Source organism: Vipera ursinii, assembly GCF_947247035.1.
Source record: "Vipera ursinii genome assembly, chromosome: 7".
Classification (NCBI taxonomy): Eukaryota; Metazoa; Chordata; class Lepidosauria; order Squamata; family Viperidae; genus Vipera; species Vipera ursinii.
This window is the reverse complement of record NC_139521.1, coordinates 20,815,256-20,841,837: the sequence shown is the minus strand read 5'-3', so window position 1 is coordinate 20,841,837 and position 26,582 is coordinate 20,815,256. Positions and strand designations below refer to the sequence as shown.

Here is a 26,582-nt window from a genome sequence, read left to right as displayed (position 1 = left end):
CTTGCCACAGTTTGTTATGATCCACACAATCAAAGGCTTTAGCATAGTCAATGAAGCAGAAGTAGATGTTTTTCTGGAACTCCCTAGCTTTCTCCATGATCCAGCGTATGTTGGCAATTTGATCTCTAGTTCCTCTGCCTCTTCGAAATCCTGCCTGTACTTCTGGTAGTTCTCGATCCACATACTGCTGAAGTCTAGCTTGTAGGATTTTAAGCATGACTTTACTAGCATGAGAAATGAGTGCAATGGTGCGATAGTTTGAACATTCTTTGGCACTGCCTTTCTTTGGAATTGGGATGTAAACTGATCTTTTCCAATCCTGTGGCCACTGTTGAGTTTTCCAAATTTGCTGGCAAATTGAGTGTAGCACTTTTACTGCACTGTCTTTTAAGATTTTGAATAGCTCAGCTGGAATACTGTCACCTCCACTTGCTTTGTTGTTGCTCAGCTTTTCTAAGGCCCACTTCACTTCACATTCTAGGATGTCTGGCTCGAGGTCAGTGACCACCTCATTGTGATTATCTGGGACGTTAAGCTCATTCTTGTATAGTTCTTCTGTGTAATTTTGCCACCTCTTCTTAATCTCTTCTGCCTCTGTTAGGTCCCTGCCATTTTGTCCTTTATCATGCCCATTTTTGCATTAAACGTTCCCTTCATCTCTCCAATTTTCTTGAAAAGATCTCTGGTCCTCTGTATTCTATTGTTTTCTTCTATTTCTTTGCACTGTTCATTTAAGAAGGCATTCTTATCTCTTCTAGCTATTCTCTGGAATTCTGCATTCAATTGGGCATATCTATGTTTTTCTCCCTTGCCTTTCGCTTCCCTCCTTTCCTCAGCTATTTGCAAAGCTTCCTCAGACAGCCATTTTGCTTTCTTGCATTTCTTTTTCTTTGGGATGGTTTTAGTTGCTACCTGTTGTACAATGTCGCGAACCTCTCTCTGTCCATAGTTTGTCAGGCACTCTGTCAATCAGATCTAATTCCTTAAATCTATTTGTCACCTCTACTGTATATTCAACAGGGATATGATTTAATTCATACCTGAGTGGCCTAGTGCTTTTCCCTACTTTCTTCAGTTTAAGCCTAAATTTTGCAAGGAAAAGCTCATGGTCTGAGCCACAGTCAGCTCCTGGTCTTGTTTTTACTGACTGTATAGAGCTTCTCCATCTTTGCTGCAGAGCATATAGTCAATCTGATTTCTGTGTTGACCGTCTGGTGATGTCCATGTGTAGAGCCGTCTCTTGGGTTGTTGGAAAAGAGTGTTTGCTATGACCATCATATTCTCTTGACAAAATTCTATCAGCCTGTGCCCTGCTTCATTTTGTACTCCAAGGCCAAACTTGCCTGTTATTCCAGTTATCTTTTGGCTTCCTACTTTAGCATTCCAATCCCCCATGATGATAAGGACATCATTTTTTGGTATTAGTTCTATAAGGTGCTGTAGGGCTTCATAGAACTGGTCAATTTCATCCTCTTCAGCACCGGTGGTTGGGGCATAGACTTGGACTACTGTGATATTGAATGGTTTGCCTTGGATTCGAACTGAGATCATTCTGTCATTTTGAGGATTGTATCCCAGTATTGCTTTTCCTACTCTTTTATTGACTATGAAGGCTACTCCATTTCTTCTGAGGGATTCTTGCCTGCAGTAGTATACCTGATGGTCATCTGAATTAAATTCACCCATTCCTGTCCATTTTAGTTCGCTGATACCTAAGATGTCGATGTTCAGTCTTGTCATCTCTTGTTTGACCACGTCCAGCTTTCCTTGATTCATGGATCTTACATTCCAGGTTCCTATGGAGAAAAAATCTTTACAGCATCGGACTTTCCTTTCACCACCAGACACATCCACAGCTGAGCGTCCTTTCGGCTTTGGCCCAGTCGCTTCATTCTTTCTGGCGCTACTAGTACTAGCCCTCTGCTTTTCCCCAGTAGCATATTGGACGCCTTCCGACCTGAGGGGCTCATCTTCCAGCGTCATATCGTTTTGCATTTTGGTACTGTCCATAGGGTTTTCATGGCAAAGATACTGGAGTGGGTTGCCATTTCCTTCTCCAGTGGATCACGTTTTGTCAGAACTCTCGGCTATGACCTGTCCGTCTTGGGTGGCCCTGCACGGCATAGCTCATAGCTTCATTGAATTACGCAAGCCCCTTCGCCACGACAAGGCAGTAATCCATGAAGGGGTATGAAAGGAGACATTACTGCATTTAAGTTTTCAGCCAATTTTTCATCAGATCTTTTTTTAATAATGTCTCATTTTCATGTTGCATTTTGAGATTCTTATCCTTTGCTTTCCTCATTCATGATCCTTTATTTCTCATTTTATGTTTTGAACTTTAATTTCTTTATATGCCAGGAACTTTTCCTATAGGATGGCTTTTTATACTTGCATGTTTTGACAGTTTCATCATTTAATGATCTTTCCAAAATGTATTAATTTCTCATAGAAGATACGCTAAAGCTCTTTCATATACTTTATTCAGTTTTAATTACTGTTAGGTTGCTGTTGCTGTTCTCTTTCTTGATAGTCCTTTATCTTGTCTAAAGCAATTAATATCTCTTTCATCTTCTTTTTTGCCAAATTTCTTGTCCTCTTTTCATGGGTGTTATGTTAAAACCTTCTTGCATTCTTTTGATTTCTTGTTTTATGTAGTTTATTAAGATAGTTGTCTCTTGCTACGGCCTTTTTCAGCATGGTGCCCTCCTGGCTGATGGCTTGTTAGACCCTGCAATTCCAGGCTGATTTAATGGCTATGCTGTGAATTCTGGGAAATTGGAATCCCAGTGTGCCTGGAGGGTACCAGACTGGAGAATGGAAGCCTGAGGGTTGGCATTTCAGTGAGGAGGAAAACTTTCATGACCATTCTTAAGACAATTTTTTTTCATATCTATCTTATGATGATGCTCAGTTTCTGCACTGAGACCTTTTTACATACATGCACACCTTTTGCAGACAAATGGAGAGAGAGACTTCTAAAGATCATTTTCTTCAACAGCACTATGGAAGGTGGGTAGTGCCAGTCATGTATGTATTGTTTCCACTTGTGGGATGTTTTGAATTCTGGATCAGATTTTAAGTCATCTCTGTTTTTTCTCATTTAGTGTTGGAAGATTCTGATGTGGACATACTGAGTGATATTACTGTTAGCTCTGTGCACACCAGTGACCTTTCTTCCTTTGAAGAAGATAGTGAAGACATGCTTTCTGATAGCACAGAAGAAGGAGAAATTGTTTCTGATGGTAAAGTAATCTTGACCGTTGGTTAGTGGGAAGAATAAAAGAATGAACTTGTTTTTCCTTAAATACAACTCCCTTGTATACTTGTGCTACTATTAGTTGGAACGACTGAATATTACGTACATTCAGTGCAGTGTACCACAAAAATCCAAATAAATACAGTTCTTCACTCCATTAGTCTGCCTCTAAAATGGATTAGAATTAGCTTGGATGTGATTTTAAATGCCTGCATGGGCACTGAATCCAAGCAAAGATTGGTGGGAAAACTCTTCTTGGCAAGAAAAGGCATAAACATCCTTCTTACCTTAACAAGTAGCCTGCATCTACATTCTCATATATTTAGATACCACATAAATGAAAATAATGTTATTTCTAAATATATTAGTTATTTAATATGATGTGTTCTGCATTAACCACGAACCATGAGTAGACACTCATTTAGCAAAGCTCATTTTATGTTCAACAGGATCAGAGTTAGTTTAGTCTAATGGTTAAGGCACCAGGCTAGAAATCAGGAGGCTGTGAGTTCTAGTCCTGCCATAGGTATGAAAGCAGGTTGGTTGACTTTGGGGCAGTCATTTTCTCTCAGCCCACAATGTCAGTTCCTATGGCAACCAATGGATCAATGTTCAGTTTATCTTAAAGAAAGCAGAACTTGAAGGAAAAACCACTAGGAAGAAAAAATGTATTTAATAGATATTAGGCAAACTACAGCATAGTGTCCTTTGTTCATAGTGTCCTTTGTCAGTTTGTTTATATGGAAAGGTCAGTTGAAAGATTTCAGTATTTTTTTGTTAGGATTTTGTTTTTTTTTTCATCTTGTTTGTTTCTTTTATTGTTTTGTATTTTATTTTCCATGATAATGAATAATATTTCTTTTAAAAATATTCCAGTATTTTAAGTTCAGAAAGCTGCATTCAAATGCTTAGTTGATTGGTTGCTTTGATCTCTACAATCTATTTGAGTAATCTTTCTTGAATGCTGAAAGGATAAGTCTGTGGTTTTACTAGCTGGAATATCTGGAATCAATTCATAGTTTTCCTAAGATAATTGTAGCTGAGGCTATCAAATAATAGCAATATGCAATATAGCAATATTACAATTCCAGAATCTTGTGATAACAATGAAAGCTAAATTTACTCTGATCTGTAGTTCTGGAATTACTATAATAGCGGGATAGTAAAATACTGTGGGATTTTAACATATTATTTATAACAATATATATTAATACATTATTGTTATTTTGAATAGGTGGAAGATAGCAAAGGCTTGGATCCTGAAATGACAAAAGAATTTTTGCTTTCAGAGAATGGTGTTTGTTTTTCATTTCCAGCTACAGTCCTTCTATAAAACATCAGCTTTGAGAAAGAGTTTGGTTGAGAAGGGGGTTTCACCTACCTTGGGAGTAGTATCTGGTTCTTTGGATCTCAGAATACATATAAATTAAAAACGAACATTTCCTCAAACTTTTGTTTTCTCAACTTTTATCTAGACAAGGAAGATGAATGCAGCCAGATTAAAGAAAAACCAGAGGCAGAAGGGACAAATGATAAAAAAACAAAATCTGGTCGACATGCTTACATCCACAAGCCTTACCTTTACTCCAAGTATTACAGTGATTCAGATGATGAAAGAACAGTGGAGCAACGTCGCCAGTCAGTTGTAAGTTTAACTGCTCTTCTATCTCTTTCCTTAATGAGTGGCAATTTCCCTGGATGAATGACACTCTGCAAAACATCTTCCAGCATCATTTATAATGCAGCAGCTTCTTCTTTGCTCCAAACTGAGGGTTCTGGGTCACAAGTGCTTGCCCATTTTTTTTATGAATATCAACTTCTCCAAAGACTGGAAGGTAAAGTTTTGTACACATGCAGTATTACATCTGCTGTGCGCAATCCAGGCAACCAAGTTTTTCTTTATTTTAACTCTGAAACACTTTATATGGATACATATCTTGTTGGCAAAATTTAAGGCAAGAATAAAAAAGGTTTCAGAATCCTTTTCTCCTAATTTTTTATTTATTGCTGCTACTCTATTCATTGTTGCCTCTTAAATTAAAAGAAAGGTTTAAGGATGTCTCCATGGGTTCAAGTGCCTTATTGCTATTTCTGCCATCTCTCAGCAGAAAACTGGTTGTCTCTGCCCTGAATCACCTGGAAACTCATTTTTCCCTAACTAATTTCATCCATAGTGTGGAATAGATGGATAGATACTTACTTCTTTATATTGATTTCTTTTTATACAAATGGATGTTGTACATACGTATAATATACTGTAGTTGGGATGTCGCCCAACTGTGGACAGTCATCACCACATCCAACTAGTTGAGAAGATTTGGATGATGCACGAAATACAGTTGCTCCTCTGTGTAGATGCCCTCTCTAAATTTAGTGTAAGCTGAGGACCCAAGAGTAATCTAAGACTGCAAACCTGTTCTTTTAGGATGAGAACAAACTTACCGAAAATTCACAGCACCTGATCCCCAAATTGAGAATTTCATTCTCCCAGTAGCATCTTTGTCTTGTCTGGATTCAGGCCGGATGCGTCAATACCCCATTGCCGGCAATGGCAAAACCGTCCCGATAACGTTGGGCAACGTCACATGACGTCACGAGTTTGACATGTCTGATTTAGCCCATTGTGGAATTTAAGCAGTTTCAGAAGTGAATTTCTCTCAAACTCCTAATCTCCAAATGACCTCTCTAAGCACTTTTTTATGAATATCGAAGACCAGTGGGAAATAGATGGAATTCCAGGAATCAGTGGCCTCACTTTGGAAGAATATTCCTTCAGCAGCATCTCCTAGACTTAATTTAACAGGAAGGATCTAATCCATTGTGAAACAAGACTCCTAAAGCCCAGCTTAGCAGGCTATCTAGAATGATAGTATGGTAAAGGGTAGGAAAGAGTTGCTAGGAAATACAAGCCAATTGGCAAGGTCTCCCTTCCCCTCTAGTTTCTGGCACAAATCACTCATCAAGATCAGTTTTATTAACTGATTGGTGCATCAAAAAGAGCACTTTTGTCTCCCAGCCAAATAGAACTACATCTAGAAATAATTCTACAGCTGGAAGGGACCTTGGAGGCCTTCTAATCTAACCCCCTGCCCAGGCAGGAGTCCTTATTCCATCCTGGACAAATGATTGTCCAGTATTTCCTTAAAAATCCTCAGTGATGGAACACTACAGTTCCGGAAGGCATTTTTTTTACTTTTGATTTTTTTTAACTAACAAAAGTGGCTCCAGACAGGTAAGACCTGGCTGTTTTTCTGGAGCCCACAAAAATTGTACTATTGATTGATCTGTTTCCTGGGTTTGGATGGCACATGGAAGCATGCTAAGTTAAGTAACCACTTTGGGCTAATATTTTTAACTAAAATCTGAAGCCCATTGTTTATTAAACTCAACCATAATATGACTTAACATGTTATGTTCACAGGAAATAGGAAAGATGCTCCAGAGAGTGCAGTCTTAAATAACCAGCTGCAGTAGATATATTTCACATAATTTGACTCCAAGATGCTTAGGGGTATTAAAGATTAGCATATTCTACTAGTTCTTGCAGAACTTCAAACATAGCAGAAGAATAATTCCCAGCATCCCTCAGCACTGTCTGTACTGAATGAAGCTGCCAGGAATTATAGTTGGACAACAGGAGGGAAATGCATGCTCTGCATTGTTTTCTGACACCACCAGAATCCAGCTAATATGCTTCACATGGGCTCATAAACTTAGATAATAAAGGGAAACTTGGATAAGGAAACTGAAAGCCTGTCCATGTTTTACTCACACACTTTCCCACCCTATTTGTATCTTCAGGCTAGAGAAAAAGAAGAGAGATTTCTGAGGAGACAGCTTAACAGAGAAAAACTTGAAGAGAAGAGGAAACAGAAGGCTGCAGAAAGAACAAAATCTCTGAAAATTGGCCATCAAGGTACTGAGTTTTACTTTATGCCCATCTTTCTTGCGGTGCTTTACTACTGGATGCATTTTTGGCATACCAGTGGAAGCCTCCTTTATTCTGAAACCATGGAAAGATGAGATACTGCAGCTTGAGATTTTCTGGTATTATTTTAGGTAAAAGCGTTCAAAATTTGGAAGACCTTTCAAGAAGCTTTGATTTAAACACCGGTAGTGCCAGCATTAAGGATGTGCTTAAAGAACAAAGATTTTTGGAAAAGAAAGTAGCACTAAGCAGGAAAAGAAAAAGAGAGTCAAGGTATACTTTCATTTTCTTTTACATTAAAGTGGAGTTACATTAATGTTGGCATATTACTAAATTGTCTTGCAGTTTTCAAAGAGTATAATCACTGAAGAAGTACTTTGCTTGTATGATTTCAAAAAATCAATAAATTAGTTACAGGTAGTCCTTGACTTAACAACAGTTTGTTTAGTGACTGTTTGTAGTTACAGTGGCACCAAAAAATGATGCATAACCATTTTTCACACCAACGTTGCAGGACCTCTATGTCACTTGATCAAAATTCATACGCTTGGCAACTGACTCATATTTATGACAGTTGCAATATCCTGGGATCATGTGATCACTGTTTGCAAACTTCTGACAAGCAAAGTCAATTGGGGGAGCCAGATTCACATAGCAACCATGTTACTAACTTTAATTGCAGTGATTCACTTAACAGCTGTAGCAAGAAAAGTTGTAAAATGGGTCAAAATTCACTTAACAAATGTCTCGCTTAGCAACAGAAATCTTGGTTCAACTATGGTTGTGTCGAGGACTACCTGTACTTTACTATAGGTCACAGACATAACATACATATAAAAAAAATACAATTAAATAAGAGTGTCAGGCTTGCCCCAGCTAGGTCCCTAGGAAAGAAAGACCCTCAACTCCATTTGGTTGAAGTGATAGGATATTTTATTAAGAACTAGTGGCTGCAGCAAGAGCAGGCTAGCACTAAAGTTTCTGTGCAAAAGATTTCAAATTTTCCCCTTCTCCCCAACCCTCCCTCCTTGATTGGTTCGTCTTCGACCAATGGTGTGCAAGTAGGTGTTTTGGAAACTACTCGGATGTTTGGTGCCTCTTGGTGTAGTTTGTATTCCTTTCTCCAGGCTCCGTGGCCTTGAAGACTGGAACAAGCTGGTTCTCACATTTCTGGTTTCCATCAAACCTGTCACAGTCACACTTTTAGGTCATCTCTACTCTCTAAGTGCCAATTGCCTACTTCCTCTCCCCCCCTCTAATGAGTAGTGGCAGGATGCCAGCGAGGGGCTAAGCTGAAGATGGCAGATCTGCCATTCTGCCCCCCGTTTTTCAGAGATGTTAGTCCTGCAAAAGAAAAAACAAGCAGGAGGGGAAGGAGACAGAGACAAATACAAATGCAAGATTAATTGATGTTCAATGAGGTTTGTCTGGGTATTGTTCATGGAACTTCTTAAGTAATTTGGAAGCTCTAAGGTGAATCCACCCATTCTGTTTCGGAAGATGTTGCAAATCTACCCATTCTGTTTCATCTTTCCATGCCACTAAGTATTGGATTTCCCCACAGTATGTGTGTGAATCCATGAATTCAAAATGTCTTTGATGTCCTTCATGATGGGTAGTGGGTAAACATTTTCCACACAAAACCATGAATGCCATGGTAGTCTATATATACCCTGGGACACATATATAAGCTTCATTCATGAGGATTACTGTACAAACATATTTAACTTTAGAAGAATTTGGAAAAGCCATGCTCATGGGGCCTTTTCAGTTTAGCTCGAGGCAAAAGATGACTATCTCAGGAGTTCCTAGCTATATTTATGTAATTAAATTTATATGCTGCCCATCACTCTGTCAAACAACTCTGGGCAGGGTACAAATTTAACAACTTAGCAACTTTTATATATATTTATTTACCATCTTTCTTTTCTCTGAAAATGATTGTGGGGTCTGGCTGGTTGTATGTACTCACGCTTTAAATTCTTGTTTATGAATGATTGGAGCTCCCTCCCTTGGGGTCATTGAATACAGCTTGGGCTTGGGAAACCTAGCCCCTAGTAGGATTTCTGTGCCACAGTCAATGGAATAATGAGGAATAATGAGCTTGTCCAAGCCCTTTTCATTAAACATGTCCTATAAGTCCCAGTACTCATTGGGTATCCAGGAATCCTCCTTAGGGCTTTCTTGCATGGCTGCCCCTATATTTTTCTTTGTTTTCTTCCCCAGTGGTGCTAGTAGCCTCCTCCTTGAGTTCATATAAGAGTTCCATTTTTGTAGCCACACTAGACCCAGGACTAGGGGCCTCTCCATGCCTGACACCACAATGAAGCTTAGAGTTTCTGTGTGGGCCCCCAGCCTCATCTCCATGGGTTCTGTGACAAATGTTGCGGGCGGGCGGGTGGGTGGGGCAGGCGGAGGGAGCTGCTACCGAACCATCCAACTGGCAAAACGCCATGGACACTTTGGTTCTTGAAGCTGCAGGCCCAGCTTCTCAACTAATGTGGAGTTGACCAAGCATCTCGTGCAACCCAAGTCTAAGAGAACAAGCAGGCTTCCCTTATGGCTTGAGGAGTCCACTATCAGTTCTATGGGAATGGTCACTGGGATTACAGGACGACTTACCAAAGGGTTGTCGTCTGTGTCTGTCTCACTCCCCAGTGATTCTCAGGTCAGAGTGGCCAGAGGTCTTGCGCTATTGTTGGTTGATGGAGTGAACTTGATGACTTCCACTCCTTCCAGGGCCATTTCTTTGGGTTTCGGCACCAACTTCACTGATTTCTTGGTGGGCCCTGAGGCAATGTTTGGGGCTGGGTGTGCAGCTCAGCAGTTGGTGACTCCAGCATCATGTCTTCATGATCCACTTCACACAGAGTTGCTTCCTCAACTTCCACATGTGGCTCCCTCCGGAGGTTCCCTCGGCTACCAGGTGTGAAAGTCACCCCAGAGGGCTTCTCATCACATTCTTCTTTCTTCCTGAACTCCAGTGACCATGGGGTCATCGCACTTTTCCACCTCCCCCAGCAATTCAGGGAGGTCTACTCTGCCATGGGGTCTTGCTGCCATTGCTTCCCCCCAGGCTTTGACTTCCTCCTGGTTGGTCTCATGAATCTACATCTTTTGCATGGTCCCACAGTAGAGGTATCTCTCCTGGTTGACCACTATTGCTGTTCTAGCCTAATGTCAGATTTGCTCCAGCTAGGTCCCTAGGAAAGAAAGACCCTTGATTCTATTTGGTTGAAGTGATAGGTTCTTTTTAATAAAAGAAGTGGTTGCAGCAAAACAGGCTAGAACTAAAGTTCCCGTGCAAAAGGTTACAAATTTTCCCCTTCTCCCTAGCCCTCTCCCTTGACTGATTCAACTTTGACCAATGGTGTGCCAAGTAGGTGTTTTGGTGCCTCTTAGTGCAATTTGTATTTCTTTCTTAGGCTCTGTGGCCTTGAAGACTGGAACAAGCTGGTTCTCACACCTCTGGTTTCCATCAAACCTGTCACACAAACAGTGCTAGGTCATCTCTGATTTCTACATGCCAATTACACACTTCCTTTCTCCCCCCCCCCCAACAATTGATGGCAGGATGCCAGTGAGGTGCCAAGCTGAAGATGGCAGATCTGACAAAGAGTGATATAAAAGAGTAGGGTAAAAGCAATGTTACATTCTAGTGTACTATGAAATACTCTATACAATAGAGCCAAAAAAATCAGCACAAAATAATTTGTTATTAATAGTGAATAGATCTGCAGACTACAAATGATAATCTTGCATGGTATTGGTAGATAAATAGCCAGTATTGAGATATAGCACATAAAATACCTATTGAAGTGATTAAAATGATTAGGTGTAATCATGGGATAATGGGACAGAAGTTGTTCCAGTGAAGATTATTACTATCAAAATTATTTTTCTAATGGTTGATTGAAAACCTTGCTCTCTTTATGTTTAAAATACAAAAAAGTTTTTTTTGTCTCTTGACCTACAGTACAGTACATTTTGATGATTTCCAACATGCTAGAAAAGCTTGAAATAGCCTTCAAATCCCTCTTTTCTCTAAAAGTCCCAAGTGGGTCTTTTTGGACCCCAATGTTACCTTGTGGTTCTACACATGCTCCGCCTTAGTGAAAATTTACCTATTCCACTGGGAAGAAGAATGGAATAAATTATTTCCTTAGCAATATCTTTTGGAAGGAATATTGTCTTCCTTTAATCTTCCTCTGGTAAGAAAAAAATATTGTTACATTCCTTTTGAAAAATAATTAAATTCATTAAAAATATCCTAACATACATAGTTAACAAAACAGATTGAAATTTGGAATGAAAACGGAAACCAAAAACAGAAAAAAAATAAAAACCTAAACAAAGATAAAAAGAAAAAAATAACTACCTTTATATCAACAATCACTGGTTTACTATATAGAGCATAGTAGTACTATAATATAATCAGTATTTAATTTAATTTAATTTAATAATATTTCTATACCGCCCTTCTCCCGAAGGACTCAGGGCGGTGAACAGGGCAAGAATAAAATACAAAATTACAAAAGTTAAAACAAGATTAAATACATGCCCATATTAAAATACATCTTAAAAAACCCAGTAAAAACAATAACAACCCCCCCCAATCCCCTCATCAGGCCAGGCCAGCTTGTTCAAAAAAGTATGTTTTTAGCTCGTGGTGAAAGGAGCGAAGGTCGGGCGCCGTCCGGAGCTCAACCGGTAGCTGATTCCATAGCTCCGGGGCGCCCACAGAGAAGGATCTCCCCCTGGGGGCCACCAGTCGGCATTCTCTGACCGGTGGCACCCTGAGGAGGCCCTCTCTGTGGGAACGCACAGGGCGGAGGGAAGTCGATGCCGGCAGCAGGTGTTCCCCAAGGTACTCCGGACCCCTGCCATGTAGGGCTTTGAACACCATTACTAGTACCTTGAATCTCACCTGGAAGGCAACTGGCAACCAATGAAGCTCACGGAGCAAAGGTGTAACGTGGGAGTATCGGGAGACTCCCAACACAACTCTCGCGGCTGCATTCTGTACCAGTTGGAGCTTCCGGGTGGTCCTCAAGGGCAGCCCCATGTAGAGAGCGTTGCAGTAGTCTAGTCAAGAGGTCACGAGCGCATGAGTGACCATGCATAGTTCATCCCGGCTTAGATAGGGCCTCAACTGGCGCACCAGGCGAACCTGGGCGAAAGCCCCCCTAGTCATAGCTCCTATGTGGTCTTCCAGGGTGAGCCGTGAATCTAGGAGGACTCCCAAGTTGCGAGCCCTATCTACGGGGGGTAATAGTTCACCCCCCATAGCAAGAGGTGGAATGTCCGAATAAACCCGGGATGAAGGTATGCAAAGCCACTCAGTCTTGTCGGGGTTGAGTTGAAGTCTGTTCCTCCCCATCCAGAAGCGAACCGCCTCCAGGCAACGGGACATCACGTTGAGGGCATCACTGGGGTGGTTTGGGGTCGAAAAGAAAAGCTGGGTATCATCAGCATACTGATGATACCCAACTCCAAAACCACGAATGATCTCACCCAGCGGTTTCATATAGATGTTGAACAGGAGAGGCGAGAGGACCGACCCCTGAGGAACTCCACAAAAGAGAGACCTCGCGGTCGACCTCTGCCCCCCTGCCAACACCGACTGCGAACGTCCCTGGAGATAGGAGGAGAACCACTGTAAGACTGTGCCTCCCACTCCCAATCCCCTGAGACGCCGCAGCAAGATACCATGGTCGATGGTATCGAAAGCCACTGAGAGGTCTAATAGGACCAGAACAGAGGAATGCCCCCTGTCCCGAGCCCTCCAGAGATCATTCACCAGCGCGACCAATGCCGTCTCCGTGCTGTGCCCGTGCCTGAAACCCGATTGGTACGGGTCTAGATAATCCGCTTCATCCAGGACCAGAGGGAGCTGATGTGCCACCACACTCTCAACAACCTGGAACCAGCTGCGTGTCCTCTCCCGGGCTGCATAGACCAGCCAGGAAGGGCACGGGTCCAATAAACGTGGTGGTGCTCAGCCTCCCCATGATCCTGTCCACTTCCTCCGGAGTCACAGAATCAAACTCCTCCCAGGTGATATCGACAAGACCGCCCGCGTCCTGCTCGACAGACTCTGCCCAATCAGAGTCCAGACCGGTCCGAATCCGAGCGATTTTGTCCAACAGATGCTGGTTAAACTCCTCGGCACTACCCTGCAAGGGTTCCTCCCTCACCTCTTGATTCAGGAGGGAGCGAGTCACCCTAAACAGGGCGGCCGGGCGATTATCTGCGGACGCGATAAGGGCGGCGAAGTGGTTAGACCTCGCCTCCCTTATCGCAGCGAGATAAGACCTAGTGTAGGTTCTTAGTCGCAATCGGTCGGATTCGGATCGGCTGGATCTCCAACCGCTCTCTAGGCCCCGTCTCCGACGCTTCATCTCCCGGAGCTCCGCGGAGAACCATGGAGCTCGACGTATATTATAATCAGAATTTCTTAAACAACTCTATTGATGGAGCAGCCACCACTTCTGGAGCAAGCTGTTCCACTGATTAATTTCTCCTTAATTCTAGGTTGAATGTACCTTTGATAAGCTTCCGTCCTTATCCTACCCTTGGGTATTTTGCAGAATATATTAACCCCTCTTCTCTGTGACAGCCCCTTAAATATTGGAAGAATGCTATCATGTCACCCCTAGTTTTTTTCTTTGTTAGACTAGACATACCCAGTTCCCACAACCATTCATTGTATGCTTTAACCTCCAGTCTCTTAATCATCTTTGTTACTCTTCCCCGCATTCTTTCTAAAAACATCTTTTTTGTATTGTGACCAAAACTGTATGCAGTATTCCAATTATTCCAGCAGGATTCCATGGGACCTTATCTGTCTATTCCCAAAAGAAGGCAAGCAGACTGGGGAGACTCTTATAATATAGGTAGAATGCAATAAAGTAGTTGATTTAAACTTTTCATGAGTGGATCTGGTTGCTTGTGCCTGCCATTAATCACCCAGTCTGCTTGCTTTCCCTTGGGAACAGACAGATAAGGTACTGATTGGAACTTTGAGTGGAGAGGCTTATATCTTGTAGCTGCACAAGGACTCATGGCTAGTTGTGTACTTGACACCTCTTCCTTGCATGACTAGGGTTTTTCCAACAATTGAGAGAGATTCCAGTTATCAGAGATTCCAGTTCCTTAGTCTATTTTTGGAATATTTGCAAAATATCTACTTTAAAAATATTATTGAGCTTTTGATAGAAATATATTATAGGTTTTACTTCTTTCATGGATTCAATCAATTTAAGAGTTTCTCAGATCTTTGAGATGGCCAAATGTTTGATCCATGTTAAACGTTGTTTAAGTTATGACCACTGTTGTGAAATTGAGAAATTCAATTTTATGTTGGAAAAAACCTTAAAGCTACCACTACTACATAACAATTGGCTTAATGTCAAAATCCAAGCCTCAAATTTTCCAATAGAATGTTTTATTGCCAATTTCAAAGAAGATTTTTTCCAAAGAGTTAAATATTCATAAATCTCATGATCAAACACCAATCTATGCCCTAACAAAACCCACATACTTTTCACCACATGCAATTCTGAAAATAAAACATCTTTTCTACGATAAGTTGTTCCAAGCACTTGCCATTATCACAGAAAAATAGATAATAATTTCCCCAACACTCTTTATAAAGGGAAATGTTCCACTATATTGATGGCTAGCCCAATGGCATTGCAAATCATATTTTAAACCACCTTTCTTGAATGATTGTCTCATTTTAACTACTACATTTGTGTCAGTAACACCTACCAGGGTGCTTCTGGGTTGAAAGGATTAGGGGCAGTGGTGGGATTCAAATATGTGAACAACCTGTTCTCTGTATGGATGCTGCTTCTGGAAGTCCATTCTGGGCCTGAGCAACAAAAAATTAGCTACTGGTTCTGTCGAACTGGTGCGAACCGGCTGAATCTCACCACTGATTAGGGGGCTCCTTTTGTGTCCCTGGTATTTTCCCACTGAAGTGGTACCTATTTATCACATTTGTATGCTTTCAAACTGCTAGGTTGACAGGAACTGGGACAAATTGAGGGGAACTCATTCCATCATGTAACTGAGCTGTCAACCTCTCAATGGTCTTCAGAGTCAGCATTCAAACCATGTGAACCACTGCTAACTAAAGAAAACTTTTGTGAATACTATCCCAATTAAATATTCCAAATGACTTGTCAGTCTGCAGTAAATATTTAGTATTAACATAGAAATACTGGTATAGTAGTATTAACATAGGAATATATTAAATAAGGGATAAAATCCATCTTAATTACATTGTTTATTCTATTATTTTACTTCTATTTACACTATTTATTCCAGGGATGTCAAACTTAATTTCATTGAGGGCCGCATCAGCATTATGGTTGCCCTCAAAGGGCCAGATGGGCATGGCTGGGTAGGCGTAGCTGAGTGGTCACAGCCAGATTGTCGTGACTAGGTGGCCATGGCCAGCTCGATGCCGCTCAGTATGGTTGACTCGGTATGACCAGGTGCAGCCACCCCAGCTCCACTGACTTGGGATGGCTGGGAACAAGTCTCACTGGCTAACTCGACTGAAGAAGCTTCATGGATGAGAAGCGAAAGGTCTTCAAAGAAAAACAAGAAAGTCCAGTTACCTTCTGAAAAAGCACCTTTGGGACAACCATGACCTGGATGACTGAGAATCTCCATAGACATTTAGTTATGCACTTTGGGATGAACACCCTTCAAATGGTGCAGAAGTATGAATGGATTTCCAGAAAACATTGCAGACAATAGGAACCATTTGCGCTTCAGTTTGAGATGCAGACAACACAGACTCATCCCCAAAAGCCTGCACCTGTCTTCAACAGTGAAGGGACACAGGGCAGAAAACATCCTGTAGCCAAGAAGACTCCATGCACATTTGCACTACTCAGGTGATCCTGAGAACACAGCTAAACCTCCAAATGGCCTCAGTGAGTCTCTAAAAGAATGAAATGCCCAGCTTTCTGCAAGGAATATAAGTCCTTCTATTCCCCACCATCCATTCAGAGCTTCTCATCCATTCTTGGATGAGAAGCGAAATGTTTTCAAAGAAAAACAAGTCCAGTTACCTCCTGAAAAAGCAACTTTGGGACATCTCTTTCTGTGTCTGTCTGTCTGTCTATCATCACATTTTGGAACCAACTATCTCCCTGGGTAGTGTACAATAAAATATTAAAATATAAATACAATATATAATAGTTAAGATTTTTAAAAAGGCAAGGATGATTAAATACACTGTTAAAAATTAATTGAAAGGTGAATGGAAGGCTTTCACAGAGATCTAACCAGCCTGATGGCTGTGTGCTCCTCTGGGCTTCCCAAGCAAGGCTGCAGAAGCATATTTTCACTCCTTTCTGGAAAGCCAAAAGAGTGGGGTTTGCTTCACCTCCTGGGGGATAATGTTCCACAGGGCAGGGGTAACAGAGAAGGCTTCCTTCCTGTATCCACTTGTCAGAATTCTTTGAATGATGGGGTATGCAACATATCTGCCCTTTCTGACTGGGTAGTTAATAACTTCGCATCTACCTTGATTAATGAAGTAGGCTATAGCTACCACAATACACACACACACACACACACACACACACACACACACAATTGATGATGGCACTTTATAGGTAATCCTCACGACCACAATTGAGCCCAAAACATATGTTATTAAGTGAGAAATTTGTTGAATGAGTTTTGTCCCATTTTATGACTTTTCTTGCCACATTTGTTAAGTGAATCACTCTAGTTGTTAAATTATTAACATGGTTGTTAAGTGAATCTGGTTTTCCCATTGACGTTGCTTGTCAGAAGGTCACAACATGATCCTGGGACACTGTAACCGTCATAAATATGGGTGAGTTGCCAAGCATCCAAATTTCATTCACATGACTGTGGGGATGCTGTAACAGTCATAAGTGTGAAAAATGGTCATAAGTCACTTTTTTCAGTGCCATTGTAACTTTGAATGGTCACTAAACAAATTCATGTAGGTCAAGAACTATCTGTTATACTATCCCTAAAATATTTATGATATTGGACCCAACAAACCTGCAAATGCCTTAATCCATTCCACCAAAATGCAGTCTGGACCATTTTGCAAAAATTCTATAGAATCTAACATTGTGTAGAAGGACAGGGGTGTTTTTAGAAAGGTTATCCTATCTACAAGTTATGCAGGTTGTTTTGGAAACAGCAACATGTGAAGAAATATGTGGGGCAGACATATATGGTCTTCTGCTGAACTTGAAGGACAAGGAACAAGACTTGAACAGAAGCAACTGATATTCATAGCCTTATTTATTCAGCGCTTAATTTCCTCAAACACTGGCATGTATGGCTTCAAGGAAATTCTTTTTCTCCACTTACCTAGTCCATCTGGGAAATAAGTGAAAAGTGAAGAAGCAAAATCTCAATTTTGTTTTCTTTCTGCAGTTGTTTGAGTCCTAGCTATGTTTTCTAGTGTACCACATTAGAGCATTGTCCATGAGATTCCAGATCTATTACATCCATTTCACTGTATGCCTCTTCTCTCCATAGTCCTTCCAGTCTGATACATTTTTTCTTGGATGTCTTTCAGTTACTTCCATGGAGCTTACTAGCTTCATTATTTGGATGTAGCCTGTCATTCCTCTCCTCCTGATCCCAAAGGTAGCATCTAGCCCTTAGTTTGGATGAAAAAGAAATTATGGATGCTGTGGCCATTTAGCAGAACGGGCAAGCCAACAGATTGTCAGCTGGTTACTTTGATTAAATATTTAATTAATTAAAAAGCAGGTTATATTTCTACCAAAATAGTTATTTTCAATAACGTCATCCTCTCATACTTCTAGGCATGATGAAGAAGGCTGGAAGAAAAAATGTGAACAGCCTGATACATATTTTGAAGAATTTGAAAAGATAAATGAAGTAAGTTTTAATTTTTAGAAAAGGTTTTAAAACTCTTACTGGCTAAAAAAAATTTGATAAATGTCTTCTAAAGTGAATTTTGTTTCTGGTTGTTAAAACATCTATTTCTGTGTGAGCCTTTGCTGATAAATGGCATTTGTAGAGCCACTGGGAGATCTGTGCTCTTAGATCCCTCAGATAAAAGGGATTCATTTGAATCTGTAATCTTCTTCTGGGAATTGTGCAAGAAATCTTTTAAGTGAAATGAACTCTGTTGACTCCACCCAGAAATGGCATTCTGAACTAACCAAGAATTTCTTTGCTCTGCTAGACATATGGCTGGTTTGGTTGCTAGGAGTTGGTCTTTGTAGCCAGTCTGCTCCTGGATTGGAAAAGGAGCAATGTGAAGTTAACCTGAAGTTCCTTGGATGGTTGTGCCTGGAGGAGTGGGGGTGGGGTAGGGTGAGATTCAGTGGATTTCATCTCTCTGGAAAGTTCAGCTGAAGGAGGACGGTTACATCCTGTCCTTCCAGCCTTTGTTTTCAAAGGATACCAGTAGTACAGATGTAAAGCCTCTGCAACACTTGATAAATAGCCCTGTCCACATACACTAGTGGTAGAAATGTGGGAATTAGCCCTGCCCACTGGTGACATCATGGGAAATACCCCACACACAAGTATTACAAATAGAAATGTGAGAATTAGCCCTGCCCATCATGGGAATTTCCCAAAACGCAAAATTGAAAACGCTTTAAATTTTTTTCTTCTATCTACAAAAACATCTGCGATAAAGAAATATTTGCTTCCTGCCCTGAAGCAGATAATGAAAGACAATAAGATCATGTTCGCTTATGAACAAACCAGAGATCTTGAAACTTCTTATTGAAAGAGGCTTCTTCCTGCTGAGGCTCCCACAACACCACAAAACCCAAAGTACGAGCACCTTAAAAAGAAATATTCGCTTCCTGCCCTGACGGGGATAATGAAATCTCAATGCTTTGACAAAGAATCTTAATCAGTGCAAAGAATCAGCAAAGATGTAATCAGGCAAGAGTTTATCTGTACAATTACATAGATTCTATTGAAAGGTTAAGTGAAACCTAACTGCCTCCAAAGTCTGCATTCTATTCAAAACTGAATGAGACAGAAATAAGCAACGAAGACTATGCTCACGCGAAGGAGGTATGGGACGAATTCGGATGCAAAAGACTTCACGATTGCCACGATTTGTACAACAAGAGTGGCATGTTATTGGCCGATGTGTTTGAGAACTTTAGAGACAATAGTATGAAACACTGCAAGCTAGATCCCACGTGGTACTATATGTCAGCAGGACTTGCCTGGGATGTGGCACTGAAGCTTATTTATTTATTTATTTATTTTATGGGACTTATATGCCGCCCTATCTCCCAGAGGACTCAGGGCGGCTAACAGCAATAAAAAACAACAGTACAAAAGTTAAGAAAAAATTAAATAACAGCCCCAAATATTAATTACACAGTTAAAAATTAAAACTTTTAAAAACCCATCACCAATCCAGGTCAGCCTGATGGAAAAAGAAAGTTTTGAGGTCGCGGCGAAAGGGCCAGAGGTCCGGGGCCATCCGAAGCTCAAGGGGGAGTTGATTCCAAAGGGCTGGTGCTCCCACAAAGAAGGCCCTCCCCCCTGGGGGTCGCCAGCCGACATTGTCTGGCTGACGGCACCCTGAGGAGGCCCTCTCTGTGTGAGCGCACTGGGCGATGGGAAGTCGTCCCCGGCAGCAGACGGTCCTGCAGATATCCCGGGCCTAAGCCATGTAGGGCTTTAAAGATAAGTACCAGCACCTTAAATCTCGCCCAGAAGACAACTGGTAGCCAATGCAGCTCACGCAGGAGGGGTGTAATATGGGAGTATCGGGATGTTCCCATCACTACCCGCGCGGCCGCATTCTGCACCAGCTGAAGCCTCCGGGTGGTCTTCAAGGGCAGCCCCATGTAGAGAGCATTACAGTAATCAATACGGGAGGTAACGAGTGCGTGGGTGACTGTACATAGGGCATCTCGGTCCAAAAAGGGGCGCAATTGGTATATAAGACGAATCTGTGCAAATGCCCCCCTAGCCACGACTCCAATATGATCTTCAAAACTGAGTTGTGAATCCAGGAGGACGCCTAAATTGCGCGCCCTATCAACGGGAGGCAACACCTCTCCCCCATAACCAAAGATGGAACCTCTTGGACAAGTCGAGATGCCGGTACGTAAAGCCACTCAGTCTTGGCCGGGTTGAGCTGGAGCCTGTTCTTCCCCATCCAAATCTGTACCGCTTCCAGGCAACGGGACATCACATCGAGGGCATCACTGGGTTGGTTCGGGGTGGAGATAAAGAGCTGGGTATCATCAGCATATTGATGATACCTCACCCCGAAACCACGGATGATCTCACCCAGCAGCTTCATATAGATGTTGAACAGGAGGGGCGAGAGTACCGACCCCTGAGGCACCCCACAACTAAGGGGCCTAGGGGCTGACCTCTGCCCTCCTGTCAACACCCTCTGCGAACGGCCCGAGAGGTAGGAGGAGAATAACTGTAAAACGGTGCCTCCCACTCCCAACCCCGCAAGACGTTGCAGCAAGATACCATGGTCGATGGTATCAAAAGCCGCTGAGAGATCTAAAAGGACCAGGACAGAAGAATAACCCCTGTCTCGGGCCCGCCAGAGATCATCCACCAGTGCGACCAATGCCGTCTCCGTGCAGTACCCGGGCCTGAAACCCGATTGGTATGGATCCAGATACTCAGTTTCCTCCAGGACCAAAGGGAGCTGCCGTGCCACCACGCTCTCAACAACCTTCGCAAGAAAGCGAAGGTTGGAGACCGGTCGAAAGTTGTTTAGAATAGTTGGATCCAAGGCAGGTTTCTTTTTTTTTTAATTGAAAAGTTTTACGGTACATTTTTAAATACAAAACCCCTCCCCTCCCCCTCCCCTCTCCCCAAACCTCCCCAACACTCCCCTCCCCTCCCCCCCTCCCCGACTTCCCAGAGCTAAATACAGCGTATAAAAATACAAACAAACATAATCTAAAATATGCAAACAACAATAAAATATTCAATTCTATCGCACTTTAACTCTTAATAAAATAACTACAAGCTAGTTATACATCATATAAATCCACTACTTATTCAAATGCTAAGTGAAACTTTTTAGTCCCATATTTATTCTGGATATAATCAATCCATCTTCTCCACTCCACAATATATTTCTGTTGCGATTGGTCTTTCAAATACGCTGAAATCTTTGCCATTTCCGCCAAATTGGAAACTTTTAAAGTCCATTCTTCAATAGTCGGCAGTTCTTCCTTCTTCCAATATTGTGCTACTAAAAGTCTCGCTGCCATAATTAAATTCAACATCAGCTTTGTGTCCACAACGGTAGTATCTGTGATAATGCCCAATAAAAACAATTGCGGACAAAACTTTATCCTTTTCTTGAATATTTTTTGCATATTCCACCAAATTTTAATCCAAAATGCTTTAACCCTTTTACAAGTCCACCATATATGAAAATACGTTGCATCCTCACAGCCACACCTCCAACATTTGGGCTGGCAGTTCGGATACATGCTTGCTAATTTTTTAGGATCTAAATGCCACCTATAAAACATTTTATAAAAATTCTCTCTTAAATTTTGGGCCTGTGTAAATTTTACATTTCTCACCCAAATCTTTTCCCAAGTATCCATTGTGATAACTTCTTGAAAATTCTGAGCCCATTTTATCATACAGTCTTTGACAAGTTCCGTCTCTGAATCAATTTCTATCAATGCAAGATATATCCTTTTTATATGAGCTTGACCTTGATCTCTAATTTGCTTTACCAAATTTTCATCAGTCATCAAAAAACCAGTTTTCTGGTCCTCTTTCCACCTAGCCTGTAATTGCCCATACTGAAACCAAGTTTGTACTATCTTTTCTTCTTTTAAAATGTTATATGACTTTAATTGCCATACATTCCTTTCCAAACTTAAAATTTCCTTATATGTAGTCACATCATGTTTGAATCCCACATTTATATTTTCTATTGCGTGTTTAGGTATTGCCCAAATAGGTATCTTATAGTTTAACTTGTGTCTGTACTTTTTCCAAACTCGCAACAGAGCAAACCTTAAAATATGTATCTTAAACACATTATCCACCTTCTTATCATACAATAAATATGCATGCCATCCAAATAACAAATCATATCCCTCAAGATTTAATAATCTCGCTTGTGTTAAATTAAACCAGTCACTTATCGCTGACAAAGCAGCAGCTTCATAATATAATTTAAAATTAGGCATTTTAAGACCACCTCTCACGCGTATCTTGCATTATCTTAAATTTTTCTCGTGGCTTTTTCCCTGCCCAAACAAATTTATTAATTTCTTTTTGCCATTCCTCCAAATTTAAATCCTTTTTAAGTAGAAGCGATAAACTGTGTGCCCAACCTTGAGTTTATCAAATACTTTTGATCCGTGGCTCTAATATGTGTTTCTTGTAGACAAATAACATCATTCTTTTTTTTTTATTGAAAAGTTTTAACATACATTTTATCTTTAACAGTCCCCCCTCCCCCTCCCCTCTCCCTCCCTCCCTACCCGTCTCCCCCTCCCCCCCCGACTTCCCAGAGCTAAGTACAAGGTATAAAAACAAAAAAAACCAATCATAAACATCCATATGCTAACAACCATAAACTCTAAAATCTATCACTCTCTGGCTCATATAGGATAATACAAACACTATTAATATTAAATATATATAGAAAAAAAGGGAAAAAAGAAAAAGAAAAGGAAGACTTATTCAAATGCTACATGAAACTTTTTAGTCCTATATTTGTTCTGGATATACTCAATCCATTTTCTCCATTCCATAATATAACGTTCTTGCGAGTGATCTTTCAAATAAGCCGAAATCTTTGCCATCTCTGCCAGGTCAGAAACCTTTAAAGTCCATTCTTCTATGGTCGGCAGTTCCTCCTTCTTCCAATACTGACCTATTAAGAGTCTTGCTGCCGTAATTAAATTCAACATCAACTTAGTGTCCACAACCATAGCATCTGTAATTATTCCCAACAAAAAAAGTTGCGGACAAAACTTTATCCTTTGCTTAAAAATCTTCTGCATATTCCACCAGATTTTTATCCAAAAGGCCTTAACCTTTTTGCAAGTCCACCATATGTGAAAATATGTTGCATCTTCATCGCCACACCTCCAGCATTTTGGCTGATAATTCGGGTACATACTTGCAAGCTTTTTAGGATCTAGATGCCATCTATAAAACATTTTATAAAAGTTCTCTCTTAAATTTTGAGCTTGTGTAAATTTTACGTTCCTCACCCAAATCTTTTCCCACGTGTCCATTGTAATAACTTCTTGGATGTTTTGGGCCCATTTTATCATACAGTCCTTAACAAGTTCTGTTTCTGAGTCAATCTCTATCAATGCAAGATATATCCGTTTAATATGTGCTGGACCCTGATTTCTAATTTGCTTTATCAGATTTTCATCAGTCATTGTAAAACCAGTTTTCTGGTCTTCTTTCCACCTGGCCCGTAGCTGAATATATTGAAACCAAGTTTGAACAATCTTCTCATCTCGCAAGAGGCTGTATGGTTTCAGACACCAGACATTTCTTTCCAAGCTTAAAATCTCCTTATACGTAGTCACATCATGTTTAAAACCAACATTTATATTTTCTATTGCGTGTTTTGGAATTGCCCACAAAGGTATCTTACAGTCTAACTTACCGGTATGTCTATACTTCTTCCAAACTCTCAGCAATGCCTGTCTTAAAATATGCACTCTAAACACATTATCTACCTTCTTATCATACAACAAATATGCATGCCAGCCAAACAACAAATCGTGGCCCTCAAGATTTAATAATCTCTCTTGTGTCAAATTAATCCAATCACTTATACCTGCTAACGCAGCAGCTTCATAATATAATTTAAGATTAGGCATTTTAAGACCACCTCTTTCACGAGTATCCTGCATAATCTTAAGTTTAACTCGTGGCCTTTTCCCTGCCCAGACAAATTTATTGATACCTCGCTGCCATTCCTCCAGATTAGAATCTTTCTTAAGAACCGGTATCATTTGAAATAAAAATAAAAATTTAGGCAGGACATTCATTTTCACTGCTGCAATTCGCCCCAACAAAGACAATTGCAATTTTTCCCAACTCTCCATTTCTTTTTGAATTTTTCCCCATAATTTTTCATAGTTATTTTTATATAATTTTGTATTAGAGGGCGACAGAAGCACCCCCAAATATTTGACCCTTTTAACAATCTCAAATCCAGTTAACCCTTCTAAAAGGGCCTTTTGCGATGCTGTCATGTTTTTGGCCAAAATTTTAGTTTTTTGTACATTAACTTTAAATCCAGAAACCTTCCCATATTGCATTATTATCTCCATCAGGTCCACAACAGAGTTCTCCGGCTGGGTCACTGTAACAACCAGATCGTCTGCGAACGCTCTCAATCTATAATCCTGATCTCTAATTTGTATACCCTTAATTCTTTCCGAATTCCGTATTTTTACCAATAATATCTCCAATGTTAACACAAATAGCAAAGGCAATAACGGGCATCCTTGCCTTGTACTTTCTCAATATTACATGCTTCTGTCAAGCTATTATTAACTATTATTCGGGCTGTTTGTTTTTGATATAATGCCCTAATTGGTTGCAGAAATTTATCCCCAAAATTCATTTTATCTAAAACTTTCATCAAAAATTGCCAATTCAATTGATCAAAGGCTTTTTCAGCATCTAAAAAAATTAGCGCCGCAGGGATCTGGTTGTTCCTTTCCAAAAATTCCAACACATCAATTATATGCCTCACGTTATTTTTCATTTGCCTACCACTAATAAACCCAGTTTGATCCCCATGAATCACCTGTTGCAGAACCCTCATCAATCTATTAGCCAACACCTTAGCAAATATCTTGTAATCTGTATTTAAAAGTGATATCGGTCTGTAGTTTTTTACTTGAGTAACATCTTGGTCTTCCTTTGGAATCAAAGAAATAAAAGCAGTTCTCCAAGACGGAGGCACCTTTCCCCCTCTCTGAATTATCTGGAACAATTCCTTTTAACGGTTTTATCAACTCTAATTGTAAATTTTTGTAGTAAGCCGCAGTCAGACCATCCGTACCTGGCGCTTTATCCACCTTCAACTCCTTAATTGCTGTAAGAATTTCTTCTTCTGTAATCAATTGATTAATCTCCTCTTTTTGTACTTGCATAAGAACCGGGATGCTAGCATTCTCCAAATATACATCAATGTCTTTTTCATTAATCTTCTTAGCATATAATTTAGAATAAAAATCCACAAAGGCTTCCTTAATAAGATCCTGTTGAAACACAACCTTTCCCTTATGTTCAATTTTGTCTATATTAGAAGCCCTTTGCTTTTTCCTTAGTCTGTAAGCTAGCCATCTACCTGGCTTGTTAGCATTGCAAAAAGTATTATGCCTGGCAAACCGCAAATTGGTTGCCACCTGGTCAGCCATTAGTTTATCAAATTGTCCTCTTAATAGCTTAATAACCTCCTTAGTCTTCACATCCAATGGATTCAAAATCAAGGCCTTCTCTTTTTCCTTAATTTCATTCTCCAATTCTTTCCTTCTAGCTTCCAAAGTACGTCTGTGTTTATTATTCATATATATCAACACCCCTCTCATATAGGCCTTGCTAGCATCCCAAACCATGTCCATAGAAGTATCCTTATTCATATTAATTTCAAAAAAAATCCTTCATCCGCTGTTTACATTCTTCCACATTTTTCTGATTTCTAAACATTTACGCGCCACGAGCGCCTATCTCTATTGTCCTTATTGATCTCTAACCATACTGGACTATGGTCAGAAATAGCTCTTGCACAGATCTTTACCTTCTTAATCCTAGAAAAAAAATCGTTAGTCAACAAAATGAAGTCAATCCTGGAAAAAGATTGATGTCTATCAGAAAAAAAAGTATAATCCTTTTCATGCGGGTGTGTGTCACGCCAAATGTCTCGCAGTTCCAAATCATCCTTCATTTCAAAAAAAGATTTAGGCAATCTGGCATGACACGGAACACGCTTAAAAAAACCAGCCTTATCCATCTGTACATCCAAAACACCATTCCAGTCCCCCATAAAAATAAACGATTTGTAATCCAACTGAGTAAGCTTTGTATGAAGTAAACTAAAAAAGTCAGCTTGTTGTTGATTAGGAGCATACAGTCCAACTAAAACCATTTTTTCTGCCTTCTAGCAACAAATCTATCATAACGTATCTTCCATGCTTATCTGCTTCAATTAAGTCCGCTGTTAAAGCACTTTTAACATAAACAACCACTCCGGTTTTCTTATTCATTGCAGAGGTGACAAATTGCGTGCCCAACCTTGAGTTCGATAAATACTTTTGGTCCATAACCCTAATATGCGTTTCTTGCAAGCATATAACATCAATCTTGAATTGTTTTAAATATTGAAAA

At 40.4% G+C, this 26,582-nt stretch overlaps 1 protein-coding gene across 1 annotated transcript in view; it reads left to right on the top strand.

Annotated features, from left to right (window-relative positions):
* Nucleotides 1–26,582, top strand: part of BOD1L1 (biorientation of chromosomes in cell division 1 like 1) — a gene marked incomplete at its 5' end in the record, with an annotated part of 172,060 nt that overhangs the window by 25,195 nt on the left and 120,283 nt on the right. Inside the window, 6 exons of the mRNA XM_083368025.1 lie at nt 2,959–3,012; nt 3,108–3,245; nt 4,735–4,904; nt 7,061–7,175; nt 7,319–7,460; nt 18,029–18,104. Of these exons, the coding sequence (XP_083224151.1) occupies nt 2,959–3,012; nt 3,108–3,245; nt 4,735–4,904; nt 7,061–7,175; nt 7,319–7,460; nt 18,029–18,104 (695 nt within the window). The remainder of the gene's footprint in view (nt 1–2,958; nt 3,013–3,107; nt 3,246–4,734; nt 4,905–7,060; nt 7,176–7,318; nt 7,461–18,028; nt 18,105–26,582) is intronic.